Source organism: Cucurbita maxima, unplaced genomic scaffold (assembly GCF_002738345.1).
Source record: "Cucurbita maxima cultivar Rimu unplaced genomic scaffold, Cmax_1.0 Cma_Scf00012, whole genome shotgun sequence".
Classification (NCBI taxonomy): domain Eukaryota; kingdom Viridiplantae; phylum Streptophyta; class Magnoliopsida; order Cucurbitales; family Cucurbitaceae; genus Cucurbita; species Cucurbita maxima.
This window is the reverse complement of record NW_019272028.1, coordinates 5,042,944-5,057,443: the sequence shown is the minus strand read 5'-3', so window position 1 is coordinate 5,057,443 and position 14,500 is coordinate 5,042,944. Positions and strand designations below refer to the sequence as shown.

At 33.9% G+C, this 14,500-nt stretch overlaps 1 protein-coding gene and 2 long non-coding RNA genes across 3 annotated transcripts; 2 read left to right on the top strand and 1 right to left on the bottom strand.

The window, feature by feature from the left end:
• Positions 1 to 736: 736 nt before the first annotated feature.
• LOC111487516 (21 kDa protein-like) lies at positions 737 to 1,848 on the top strand. Its single transcript, XM_023134936.1, has 2 exons — positions 737 to 1,481; positions 1,688 to 1,848. Exon 1 carries the CDS (start codon positions 833 to 835, stop codon positions 1,469 to 1,471), a length of 639 nt encoding a protein of 212 aa, XP_022990704.1. The 5' UTR covers positions 737 to 832; the 3' UTR covers positions 1,472 to 1,481; positions 1,688 to 1,848.
• Positions 1,849 to 3,258: 1,410 nt separating this feature from the next.
• LOC111487517 lies at positions 3,259 to 11,486 on the bottom strand. Its single transcript, XR_002719094.1, has 3 exons — positions 11,399 to 11,486; positions 10,155 to 10,157; positions 3,259 to 3,286 (listed from the first exon to the last, which is right to left on the bottom strand). It is a non-coding gene; the product is annotated as an uncharacterized LOC111487517 (long non-coding RNA).
• A 1,497-nt stretch (positions 11,487 to 12,983) lies between these two features.
• LOC111487100 lies at positions 12,984 to 14,259 on the top strand. The gene is made up of 2 exons (XR_002718987.1): positions 12,984 to 13,078; positions 13,173 to 14,259. It is a non-coding gene; the product is annotated as an uncharacterized LOC111487100 (long non-coding RNA).
• The last annotated feature ends 241 nt before the right edge of the window (positions 14,260 to 14,500 follow it).

The window sequence follows — 14,500 nt, the reverse complement described above, 5'->3', positions numbered from 1 at the left end:
TAATTTTGCAGAAATTAAAAAGAAAACAAGACCCGAACCCAAAAGACATAAATGAAGGTTTCTAGGAACACAGAGACAAAGCTAAAAAAAAGGACATTATTTTTTATGTCATTCATACCTTTCGTACAAGAAAAAAGAAGGGTGATTATCTCCGATGACTCACTAAATATATTCCTTCTTCCATTAACAAAAATTAGTTTATTTTATTTTAGTTTCTAAATTTTTAAAATATTAAACTTAAAAAAAAAAAAAAAATCAATAATATTCTCAGCTTACAATTGTACGCAACGCAACGGACGGAATTTCAAGTCTGCTGGATTTGGGCAAGGGAAAAAAAATTAAAAAAAAATTAAAAAAAGTTGTTGACTATAATGGGGCAATTATATTGATTTTAGGTCAGTAACTTTTTTCTCCTTTTTAGTTTCTAAAGTATATTAATGGCTAATCACATGCGCACCATTAATTAGTTAAGCATAATGACAAATACTACCTATAAATGATACATATATTTTTTTATAACATAGTCTCATGTTTACATTTAACTAAGATGTCAGATGCATAATAAATTCATTTCCAAGAAACCGAAATAACTTAGATTCATATCATAATAAATAATTTAAATGTGGCTTTCCATACAATTCAGGACGGATGAAAGGGATGAATGGCAATTTCGTAATAAAATCCAAATATGATGGATAAATTGGTAGTTTCATTTGTACTTCGATGCCTACTTAAGGCCCTCCCGTGAACCGAGTTCTGGCACCAAAATCGCTAATTCTGATTCTGTTGTGACCGATTTGATCAAATATTTTTTTAATTCTAAACAAACGCAATGAAACCTCAATCGCCTCTTATCCTCTCTCTCCTATTCGCAGCCACTCTCTGTCTCCTACGCCAGGTTCCGGCCGCCGCCGCCGCCGCTGCTGATGCTGGGACCTCCGTCAACGCCACTGCCAATGGTACCGAGTTTATCCGGAGTAGCTGTGTCATTACTCTCTATCCCGACGTCTGCTACGCTTCGCTCTCTCGCTACGCAAACGACATTCAGCAGGATCCAGCCTCGCTCACTCGCGTCGCCATTACCATCAGCCTTGCCAACTCCCGTAGAATGGCTTCTTATGTATCCAACCTGTCTCACGTCGGCGACTACGGCGCCGATCACAGAGCAGCCTCCGCGCTTCACGATTGCTTTACGAACTTCGACGACGCCGTCGACGAGATTCGCGGCTCGCTCAACCAGATGCGCCAGATCAACGACGTCGACGTGCCGTCGTTCAGGTTTCAAATGAGCAACGTGCAGACGTGGATGAGCGCCGCGCTTACGGATCAGGAAACATGTACGGACGGATTCGAAGATGTGGCTGATGGACCGATGAAAGCGGACGTATGCGCAAAGGCGGAGAAGGTGAAGAAGCACACCAGTAATGCCCTAGCGCTGGTGAATAGCTTCGTCCAGAAAAGGATTCCGTGATATTCAATCGATAGGTTCCTGAATTGTTCCGAGTATAGTTGGATTGGATGAGAATCTGAAATCTCTGAAAATTATATGAATAGTTTGGTTCTGTATTTAAGTAATAGTGTGTGAAACAAAGAGATGTAAATTTTTTAGTGCAGAGAGAAACTGAAATTTTCTTTTGCTTTTTTGGTTTTGTTTTGATTTTGCTCTTTCTTTTTCTGCAAGTTTTAGTGGTGGTTGTGTGCCTGTTGTACTGCTCTCCTCTGCTCTGCTCTGCTTTGCTGGTTCCTTCTTCCATAGTTCCAGAATGAAAGATAGAGAAGGAAGCAATTCGCATTTTGTATTATCTGTTAATAGTTTTAATGCTTCCTCTTCTTCCATCTTCATCTTCCTTTCGCTGTTCTCTGTTCATAATTCTCTCAATCTCGTTCTCATTAATTCAATATGGATCTTGTATTTAGTTCCAACTAATTCTGCACATAATCTCTCGCAACTAATTAATTCCAAATTCTTAAAAGGCTTTATTCAGAGGAGCATACTTTTGGGACTTTAATTAATTCCAAATTCCTCTAGAGCATACTTTTAGCGCTTTAATTAATTCCAACTTCTTAAAAGATTTTATTCATTCCAAATTCTTAAAGGCTTTATTCAATTGTTGGTGAGTTAATTTAGCACAAAATAAATTAAAGGATGGTTATTCTTCCAAATTTGAAAATTAATTTTATATTAAGTAAATGTCTTTTAAATTCTGATTTTATGTCAAAAATTCATAATATATTTCAAATTTGTTAATTAAAATTTAGGTTTAATAAACTTTCAATTTTGAATCTAGTTTTTGAAAGTAAAAAAAAAAAAAAAAAATACAAAATACAAAATTTAATCTTATTTGAATTTTTGTAGATAATTTTAAATATTTTGTAGAGTTAAAATTAAGACTCTTCTTTCTAAATTAATTTTTAACAAATCAATCATTTGATTAATGTCATGTTCGAAGGGAATATTAAATTGTTCACTACCTTTCACTCTCTTTTATTGATAAACGGAAAAATTAAAGTATTTTTTAGGGTTTTACCAGAAATCTCTTGTTATCGCGTTTTTATAATTCTCCAATCATTTTAACACTCCATAATTGTGTATCCGCACTTTAAAAATCAACAAATATATAATTTCATAGAGTTGTTAATCCATTACATAAATTGTGACCAGTTTTATAAATTAAAATAAAGGTTAGATGAAGAAGAGAATTTGGGAGGGAATTAGGATTTATATCTTGTATTTATAATTTATTTCTCATATTTGTGAGAACATATAATAAGTTCTAAGTTCTCAATCTATTTCTAAAAATTGAGAGGTAACATTTCTATATTAATTATTCCTCTACACGCTCATGTTTATGAGAACAACCTAAATAAATAATTTGCAACAACAAATGATTTTTAGTTTGATTTATATTAAAAATATTATTTTTAAAATAAATTAAATAATATTATTTTATTAAACCAAAAGTAGATGATGTTTTGAAAATTGTAATGGTAATGTATTATGAGTTTATATTTTGGTTATGAAGGTATTGTTTTATTTTCAATTATAAGAATTTGAACAAAATGCAAACAATCAAATGGAATATATATATGTATATAAATTCCGGCCGTCACTAGAATTTTCATGACCGGCCCGAATTTTCGAATCTCACACGATCACAACCTCGCAGAATGACCAGATGCTTCCTCCATCCTTTAGACTGTTAGACGAACACGACTCTCCACAAAGATATGATATTGTCCACTTTGAGCATAAGCTCTCATGGCTTTGCTTTGGGCACTCTAATTTCTTCAAAGTTGTTGGCTTATTGGCCCTTGATCTCACATTAATTAATTTCAATGAATTAATTATTGATGTTTTGATGATAACAAACCTACTTTTAATTATTAACTATTTTCAGTTTTTTGAACTGTCCACAGTATAAGGTCGGGAATAACGATTACAACAACTTTTCAATTACTCAAATCAGAGCTAAAACGAAGAAATTAGAGTCGAGACAACATACCCGACGTGATGATGTGGCAACAAAATCAAAATGATGGACAAATCAAAATATATCAAAGTATGACATTTATAATATTGGAAGAGTAACACATGGTGGAGTTTTTCTTATTATTACATTTCTAAATAAAATTATTTTTACAAATATAAATTTGAATATAACCGTTACTCACATCGAATTTTATTATTACTATATTATATTATTATATTATTATATTTTAAAATTTTGGTAGTTACTCACATCATTTTTATTATTATTATATTATTATATTTATAATAAATTTTGAATTACATTTTACCGTTACTCACATAACTTTTTATTATTATTATATTATATTACTATTATATTAAAATTTTGAAATAAATGAATTTAGAAAATTTTCTTACTTAATTACTTTTAATCTCCACCTTCCATTATTCCTAACACAATCCAATGGTCAATATTCAATCCTACATTTTGCCACTTTTCTCCTCTATATAAACTCATCTTCCCCACATTTTTAACAGATACAACTTACATACATTCTTCAATCCTCATTTGTTCAAAGTCTCCATTGTTTATTGCTCTCTCCAAGCTTACAAGTTTATTTCTTTTCATCTTATTCTTGAGAGGGATTATTATTATAGTGTGAGGAAATAGTTGTCAGTATCCCAAATTGTAAATCTACTCTTTGAGAGAGTTGTGGTGTGTTATTATCAAACTCAAATACTTGTATCGGTTTGATCCTGCGTCGTTGAAAGGATTGAGTTTGCTCTTGAACTCGTAAAAAGAGCGGTGTACCGGTTTGGCTCTGATCCGTGGAAAGAGTCGGAAAAGTTCTTTATTCAAATTCCCAAGAGGCGCTTGGGGAGTGGAGTAGGTCGAGTTTGACCGAACCACTATAAAACTACGGTGTCATTTTCTCTAACTCTTTCCTATTTAATTTCAAGATTATTATTATGTTTATTGCATGTTCTACTTGATTATTGTTTTGACTTGAATTATTTTGTTTTAGTAATTATCATCTTCTACTTATTTGTAAAAAGTTTTATCATTAGAAAAATTAATCAAGTTTAAACACTTTTATCGTTAAAACCCTATTCACCCCCCCTCTAGGGTTGCCATACCGATCCAACAATTGGTATCAGAGCAGGTTGCTCCTATAGATTTTTTATCTAAACTTTATTGTTCGAGCTTATGGCAAACCTACGTGTTAAAAATGGTTTTAGTGAAGGACAATCAACTTCTAGGCCACCTTATTTTGATGGAACAAATTATACATGTTGGAAAGCTAGGATGAAAATTTATTTGCAATCCGTTGATTATCAATTGTGGTTAAATGTTAGTAATGGTCCTTACATTCCAATAAAAATTGTTAATAATATTGAGGTGCCTAAATTAGAAAATGAATTTGATGAGCATGATATGAAAAAATGTTCTTTGAATGCTAGTGCTATCAATTGTCTGTATTGTGCCTTAAGTAATGATGAATTTAATAGAGTATGTATGTGTTCTTCGGCATATGAAATTTGGAAAACTCTTGAAGTAACTCATGAGGGAACCAATCAAGTTAAAGAAACAAAAATTAGCATGTTAGTTCATAATTATGAACTATTTAAAATGGAGGAAAATGAACCTATTGGTGATATGTTTACTAGATTTACTAATATTTTAAATGCTTTGAAAAATCTTGGAAAAGTATATTCTACCTCCGAAAATGTAAGAAAAATTCTTAGGTCTCTGCCTAAAAGTTGGGAGGCAAAAGTGACGGCGATTCAAGAAGCAAAGGATCTCACAAAGCTTCCTTTGGATGAACTCATTGGTTCTCTCATGACACATGAGATTACCATGAACGGGCACATGGAAGAAGAATCCAAAAAGAAGAAAAGTATAGCCCTAAAATTCATCAAAGTTGACTCTGAAGATGAGGACGTCCTTGATGAAGATGATGTCGCCTACTTCACACGTAAGTATAAAAATTTTATTAAAAGGAAGAAACAATTAAAAAAACATTTCACAAATCAAAAAGAGTCAAAAGGTGAAAAGAGCAAAAACGATGAGGTAATATGTTATGAATGTAAAAAGCCGGGTCATATAAGAACGGATTGTCCTCTCCTCAAATCATCTAAGAAATCCAAGAAGAAAGCAATGAAGGCTACTTGGGATGATAGTGATGAAAGTGCAAGTGGAAGTGATGAAGAAGTTGCAAATTTTTGCTTCATGGCTCATAGTGACAAAGAGGATGAACAAGAAGATGAACAAGAAGATGAGGTAACTCTTGAATCTCTTTCTTATCATGAATTATTTAAACTTGTTGATGAGATGACAATTGATTTAGAAAAACTTAGTTCAAAGTATGTTGTGCTTAAAAAGAAATATAAGACTTCAATTATTGAAAATAAGTCTTTGCTAAATGAAATTTCTTGCTTGAAGGAGAAGGATCATAATATTGTTAAAATTGATGTACCTTGTGAAAAGCATGTATTTGATTGTGATGAGAAAAATGCATTAATTGATAAAGTCAAGACTCTTGAGCATGATTGTGGTGAAAAAGATAAATTAATTAAATTGCTCAAAGAGAATGAATCAAATAATTTGCAAGAACTTGGTAGGGCTAAGGAATCTATTAAAATGTTAACAATAGGTGCTCAAAAATTAGATAAAATACTTGAAGGAGGTAAGTCATATGGTGATAAAAGAGGATTAGGCTATATTGATGAATGTTCTACACCTTCAAGTTCTAAAACAATCTTTGTTAAAGCATCCCCTATCTTGCCTAAATCTAACACATGTAAATTTGTATCTAAGTATGATAAATCTAGATTTGTGCCTATATGTCATTATTGTGGTGTTGAAGGTCATATTAGACCTAAGTGCTTTAAATTGAAAAATTCTCAAAATATTCATTTAGGAAGAAAAGTTTCTCAAAATACAAAGTTTAACAATGTTTTAGAAAATAATTTTTCGAATAAAAATAGAATACACAAATTTAGTCCAAGAAATAAATTCTTGCATAATGTCGTTTGTTTCTCGTGTGGTAAGTTTGGACATAAAGATTATTCTTGTTACTTATCTAAATACAATGTCTTTAATATGAATGCAAATATGAAATGGATTCCTAAATTTGTGAATACTAACTTTCTAGGACCCAAACAAGTATGGGTACCAAAAGGTCAATTTTGAATATCTTTGTTTTTAGGTTTGTTTGAAAGCCTCCAAGAAAAATAAGTGGTACTTGGATAGTGGTTGCTCAAGACACATGACGGGTAATCCATCCAAGTTTGTCAATCTTTCCAAGAAGGATGGTGGCTTAGTAACCTTTGGTGATAACAAGAAGGGTAAAATAATTGGTAAGGGTACTATAGGTAATGACTCTTGTACTCTCATTAAAAATGTATTGTTAGTTGATGGTTTAAAGCATGACTTACTTAGCATTAGTCAATTATGTGATAAAGGTTTTAGAGTTGTATTTGATAAGAATAATTGCATAATTGAAAATGCTAGTGATAGAAAAGTTTTGTTTGTAGGAAATAGAGACGATAATGTGTATACTATTGATTTGAATGATTGTCCTACAAATGATAAATGTCTTTCGGTTTTGCTTGATAACTCTTGGCTATGGCATAGAAGACTAGGACATGCTAGTATGTACTTGATTTCAAATATTTCAAAAAATTCATTAGTGAGAGGTCTCCCTCAACTTAAATTTGAAAAAGATAAAATTTGTGACGCTTGTCAAATGGGTAAGCAAACTAAGTCTTCTTTCAAATCTAAAAATATGATTTCTACTACTAGACCTCTTCAACTACTCCATATAGACTTATTTGGCCCTTCTAAAATAGCTAGTTATGGAGGAAATTATTATGCTTTTGTGATAGTGGATGATTTTTCAAGATTTACTTGGGTTTTGATGATAAAACATAAGAATGATGTTTTGAAAAGATTTGCTAGTTTTGTAAAAAGAGTTCAAAATGAAAAAGGGTTTTTAATTACTAAAATTAGGAGTGACCATGGGGGAGAATTTAACAGTGTTGCCTTTGAAAAATTTTGTGAAGATAATGGTTTTTCTCATGACTTCTCCTCTCCAAGGACTCCTCAACAAAACGGTGTGGTTGAAAGGAAAAATCGTACTTTACAAGAATTTGCTAGATCAATGTTAAATGAGTATGATTTACCTAAATATTTTTGGGCGGAAGCCGTTAATACCGCTTGTTATATTTTAAATAGAGTTTTAATTAGACCTTCATTAAATAAAACTCCTTATGAACTCTGGCATAACAAAATTCCAAATGTTGGGTATTTCAAAGTTTTTGGTTGTAAATGTTTTATTTTGAACAACAAAGAAAAGCTTGGAAAGTTTGATTCAAAAACGGATATTGGTATTTTTCTTGGCTATTCATCTACTAGTAAAGCTTATAGAATTTTCAATAAGAGAACTTTAGTTATTGAAGAATCTATGCATGTGGTATTTGATGAATCTTGCAATAATATTTCTAATGAGTCTATTTGTAGTGATGATTTAGAAAGAAATTTTGGAGATTTACTCGTTAGTGACAACGGCAAAGAAATTGTTACGAGTAAAGAAGAGATGAGCTTAAAGGAAGAAGGTTCTTCATCAATGCCAAAAGAATGGAGGTATGCCTTGTCTCATCCCAAGGACTTGATTCTTGGTGATCTCGAACAAGGTGTGAAAACTCGCTCTTCTATTAATTTATTTAATAATCTTGCTTTTGTTTCTCAAATTGAACCAAAAAGTCTTAAGGATGCCGAAAATGATGAGTTTTGGATTTTAGCCATGCAAGAAGAGCTAAATCAATTTGAAAGGAACAAAGTTTGGGAATTAGTCCATAGGCCATCTAATACTTCTATTATTGGAACCAAATGGGTTTTTAGAAATAAAATGGATGAAAATGGGAATATCATTAGAAATAAAGCTAGGCTTGTAGCTCAAGGTTATTGTCAAGAGGAAGGCATAGATTATGAAGAAACTTTTGCACCCGTTGCTAGATTAGAAGCTATTAGAATGTTACTTGCTTTTGCTTCTTACAAAAATTTTGTATTATATCAAATGGATGTGAAAAGTGCATTTTTGAATGGTTATATTATGGAGGAAGTTTATGTAGAACAACCTCCCGGATTTGAAAATGTAGAATTTCCTCATCATGTCTATAAGTTGAAAAAGGCTCTTTATGGCTTAAAACAAGCTCCAAGAGCTTGGTATGATAGACTTAGTAATTTTCTTATTGGGAATGATTTTAAAATGGGCAAACTCGACACTACACTCTTTATTAAGATTAAAGAAAACGATATGCTATTAGTGCAAATATATGTGGATGATATCATATTTGGTTCTACTAATCCTTCTTTATGTGAAGAATTTTCTAAATGTATGCATAGTGAGTTTGAGATGAGTATGATGGGAGAACTCAGTTTCTTTCTTGGACTTCAAATCAAACAACTCAAGAATGGTATCTTCATCAATCAAGAGAAATACACTAAAGATTTGCTCAAAAGATTCAAGTTCAATGGAGGTAAGATTGCAAGAACTCCCATGAGCACATCCACTAAGCTTGACAAGGATGAAAAAGGTAAAAGTGTGGATATTAAAGCTTATCGAGGTATGATTGGATCTTTACTTTACTTGACCGCTAGTAGACCCGATATTATGTTTAGTGTATGTCTTTGTGCTAGATTTCAATCTTGTCCTAAGGAATCTCATTTACATGCCGTTAAGAGAATATTTAAATATTTGCTTGGAACTATTGATCTAGGATTGTGGTATCCTAGAAATGTTGAATTTAAATTGGTAGGATATTCTGATGCAGATTTTGCCGGAAGCTTACTTGATCGTAAAAGTACTAGTGGAACTTGTCAATTTCTTGGTAGTTCCTTAGTTTCTTGGTTTAGTAAAAAGCAAAATTCGGTTGCCTTATCTACTACCGAAGCGGAATATATTGCGGTTGCTAGTTGCTGTGCTCAAATTCTTTGGATGAAACAAACTCTTTGTGATTTTGGATTAAAGTTTCATAGTGTGCCTATATTTTGTGATAATACAAGTGCTATTAATTTAACTAAAAATCCTATTCATCATTCTAGAACTAAACATATTGACATTAGACATCATTTTATTAGAGAGCATGTGCAAAATGGACATATTATTCTTGATTTTGTAAACTCTAATAATCAACTGGCCGATATTTTCACCAAGCCATTGAATGAAGAAATTTTTTGCAAAAATAGGCTTGAGCTTGGTATTATTCGTTGTGATATATCTTGAATTTTATAATTTTTGAATGCATGTTTTTAGGGGGAGCCATTATGTCATTATTAAATGCATTCTCTTTCAATTGTTCATTTTGATGATTACAAAGGGGGAGAAAATTAAGAAAAATATGTTCTAAATTTGTTATTTTATAATTTATGAATCATTTACTTGGTGTTTCATAATTTCTTGAGGCATTAATATAAGGGAGAATATGCTCTTGAGTGAAATTTATGATAATATATTAGTATGTAGTGATATTATTACATGGATGTTGTATTATTGGTTTTTATGAATTTTTCTTTAAATGATTTGTCATCATCAAAAAGGGGGAGATTGTTGGCTTATTGGCCCTTGATCTCACATTAATTAATTTCAATGAATTAATTATTGATGTTTTGATGATAACAAACCTACTTTTAATTATTAACTATTTTCAGTTTTTTGAACTGTCCACAGTATAAGGTCGGGAATAACGATTACAACAACTTTTCAATTACTCAAATCAGAGCTAAAACGAAGAAATTAGAGTCGAGACAACATACCCGACGTGATGATGTGGCAACAAAATCAAAATGATGGACAAATCAAAATATATCAAAGTATGACATTTATAATATTGGAAGAGTAACACATGGTGGAGTTTTTCTTATTATTACATTTCTAAATAAAATTATTTTTACAAATATAAATTTGAATATAACCGTTACTCACATCGAATTTTATTATTACTATATTATATTATTATATTATTATATTTTAAAATTTTGGTAGTTACTCACATCATTTTTATTATTATTATATTATTATATTTATAATAAATTTTGAATTACATTTTACCGTTACTCACATAACTTTTTATTATTATTATATTATATTACTATTATATTAAAATTTTGAAATAAATGAATTTAGAAAATTTTCTTACTTAATTACTTTTAATCTCCACCTTCCATTATTCCTAACACAATCCAATGGTCAATATTCAATCCTACATTTTGCCACTTTTCTCCTCTATATAAACTCATCTTCCCCACATTTTTAACAGATACAACTTACATACATTCTTCAATCCTCATTTGTTCAAAGTCTCCATTGTTTATTGCTCTCTCCAAGCTTACAAGTTTATTTCTTTTCATCTTATTCTTGAGAGGGATTATTATTATAGTGTGAGGAAATAGTTGTCAGTATCCCAAATTGTAAATCTACTCTTTGAGAGAGTTGTGGTGTGTTATTATCAAACTCAAATACTTGTATCGGTTTGATCCTGCGTCGTTGAAAGGATTGAGTTTGCTCTTGAACTCGTAAAAAGAGCGGTGTACCGGTTTGGCTCTGATCCGTGGAAAGAGTCGGAAAAGTTCTTTATTCAAATTCCCAAGAGGCGCTTGGGGAGTGGAGTAGGTCGAGTTTGACCGAACCACTATAAAACTACGGTGTCATTTTCTCTAACTCTTTCCTATTTAATTTCAAGATTATTATTATGTTTATTGCATGTTCTACTTGATTATTGTTTTGACTTGAATTATTTTGTTTTAGTAATTATCATCTTCTACTTATTTGTAAAAAGTTTTATCATTAGAAAAATTAATCAAGTTTAAACACTTTTATCGTTAAAACCCTATTCACCCCCCCTCTAGGGTTGCCATACCGATCCAACAAAAGTAACAGCGCCGGAGGCACGACCAGGCCAGTTAAGGCCAGGAGCGCATCACCGACAGAAGGGACGAGCCAATCGGTGCTCACCATTGGCAGACCGATCGACCCAACTCAAGGTCCAACTATGAGAGCTTATGAGAGAGCCCAAAGCAAAGCCATGAGAGCTTATGCTCAAAGTGGACAATATCGTACCATTGTGGAGAGTCGTGTTCGTCTAACATGATATCAGAGCCATGTCCTTAAACTTAGTCGTGTCAATAGATTGGTAAGTTCTCAAATATCGAACAAAGGACTTCAAAAGAAAAGGAGGCAAGCCTCCTCGAAGGTAGTAAAAAATGACAGACTCTATAGGAGTCGAGCCTCGATTAAAGGGAGGCGTACTTTGTTCAAGGGGAGGTGTTGGATGATGAAAGTAATGACAGACTCTATAGGAGTCAAGCCTCGATTAAAGGGAGGCATACTTTGTTCGAGGGGAGGTGTTGGTGCCTCCTCGAAGGTAGTAAAAAATGACAGACTCTATAGGAGTCGAGCCTCGATTAAAGAGAGGCGTACTTTGTTCGAGGGGAGGTGTTGGATGATGAAAGTTCCACATCGTCTAATTTAGGGAATGATCATGGGTCTATAATCTAATAATACTCTCTCTATTGGTCTAAGAGCTTAGGCTCAAAGTGGACAATATCATACCATTGTGGAGAGTCGTGTTCGTCTAACACAGACTTCACCCTCTTTGCAAACACCTAAAGAGGAAAGGAAAGAAAAAACGAGAGAGAGAGAGGAAAAAAAGCCGAAGCTTCTCTGACGAGAATCCGAGAGAAAAATCGACAAACCAACGCACCCAAGGTGACCACTGAAGCTTCTCCGACGAGAATCTGAGAGAAAAATCTACGAATGAAACCTCAACTCCAACCCTTAAATCGACGAACCAACGCCGCCAAGGTGACCACTGACCTAATACATGTCACAGAGCAACTAAACGTCGTGAATAGTTATCACCACTGTTGGAAAAGGAATCCAAAATGGTCTAGAAGATAGATCAACGGAGAGAGGAGGAGAGACAAATCGCCACTTCGTGGGAGAGAAAGGAATCCAAAATGGTCTAGAAGATCAACCACGAAATTTCGTATGAATCCAAAATGGTCTAGAAGATCAACGGAGAGATTCGTGGGAGAGAGGAGGAGAGACAAATCGTCACTTCGTGGGAGAGAAAGGAATCCAAAATGGTCTAGAAGATCAACGGAGAGAGGAGGAGGGACAAATTGCCACTTCGTGGGAGAGAAAGGAATCCAAAATGGTCTAGAAGATCAACCACGAAATTTCGTATGAATTCAAAATGGTCTAGAAGATCAACGGAGAGATTCGTGGGAGAGAGGAGGAGAGACAAATCGCCACTTCGTGGGAGAGAAAGGAATCCAAAATGGTCTAGAAGATCAACCACGAAATTTCGTATGAATCCAAAAAAATGGTCTAGAAGAGAGACAAATCGCCACTTCGTGGGAGAGAAAGGAATCTAAAATGGTCGTATGAATCCAAAATGGTCTAGAAGGTCAACTCGAACTTTGTGGGAGAGAAAGGAATCCAAAACTTTGTGGGAGAGAAAGAAATCCAAAATGGTCTAGAAGATCAACCACGAAATTCAACCACGAAATTTCGTATTAATCCAAAATGGTCTAGAAGATCAACGGTAACTTTGTGGGAGAGAAAGGAATCCAAAAATCCAAAATGGTCTAGAAGATCAATGGAGAGAGGAGGAGAGACAAATCGCCACTTCGTGGGAGAGAAAGGAATCCAAAATGGTCTAGAAGATCAACCGGAAAAGGAATCCAAAATGGTCTAAAAGATCAACCACGAAATTTAGTGGGAGAGAAAGGAATCTAAAATGGTCTAGAAGATCAACCACGAAATTTCGTGGGAGAGAGAGGAGGAGAGACAAATCGAGAGGAAGAGACATTGTGAATAGTTATCGCCACCGTTGAAAAAGGAATCCAAAATGGTCTAGAAGATCAACCACAAAATTTCGTGGGAGGGAGGAGGAGAGACAAATCGAGAGGAAGAGGGAGAATAGAGTCACGACCAGAAAATCGCGCAGAAGTCAGGTAAGGAAGAAGATCTGTTGGTATCAAACCAATCCATAGCCCATAACCAAACCACGTCAATCTAGCTCAATCTTTTTCGGCATAGCCAAACGTACAATGGCCTAGACCCGAGGCCCAAACCAACCTTGGTCCGACTTGCTCGGCAACCCGCGAACTAACTCGACCTGTAACCAATCCAGCCCGTGAACCTAGGCCCAAATTCGGGCTCGGCTCAACCTTTCGACCTAGTAGCCCACAGTCTAGTCGAACTGACTTGAGACCAGACCCGTCGTCTAGTCGAATCGGCCTGCAACCCAAGTACCTGTGGCTCAGCCTAGTAAGCCGAGGCCCAAAAGACCAGTCCAGCCCAGTAGCCATCTGCAGCGGATGACCCGAACTGGACTGCACCCACGCCTCGACTTGACGCCACCTGCACTACGTGGCGTGTTCTTCTGCTACCACGTGACGCCCAGTGGCGCAGGCGGTCCTTGGCTCAGCTCGAACGACTCCCAGCCTCCCTCTAACGAATTTTCAACTCGGCTTCTTAGTTTTGGCACGATTTCCACCGTTTCGACCCTTCCAGGAACAGGAACATACGTTTAGCTAATTAGGGAGTATTTCGGCTAAAACCAACAAAGTAAGTGGCCTTACTATAAGATAAACCATAAATTATATAGTTTACCGTATTTACGAGCATGATGATGTATGAGTATGATGTTTGAACAGTGATGCATATTATATGTACGTGATTTATATTTTGATGCATAAAGTACATGTAATATTTGATGCACTTGATGGCTTAACGAGTTATAAAAAATCTATTCTAAATTAAAAAAATATGTGTTTAACTCTAACCTACTCAAATATTTAATACTCATAGTATAAATTCATTATAACTTTATTGGCACAAAAATATATCATTATTTGAAAAAGATTTCCAATGAAAACCTTTTAGCATCAAATCCAATAATTATAATAATAAAGTCTATATATTTAAAAATCAAAGTTAAAAGAATAAAGATAAAGCATGA

Bases quoted from the DNA above. Each gene is read 5' to 3' on its own strand.
- LOC111487516 (XM_023134936.1), top strand. From the start codon at position 833: ATGAAACCTCAATCGCCTCTTATCCTCTCTCTCCTATTCGCAGCCACT.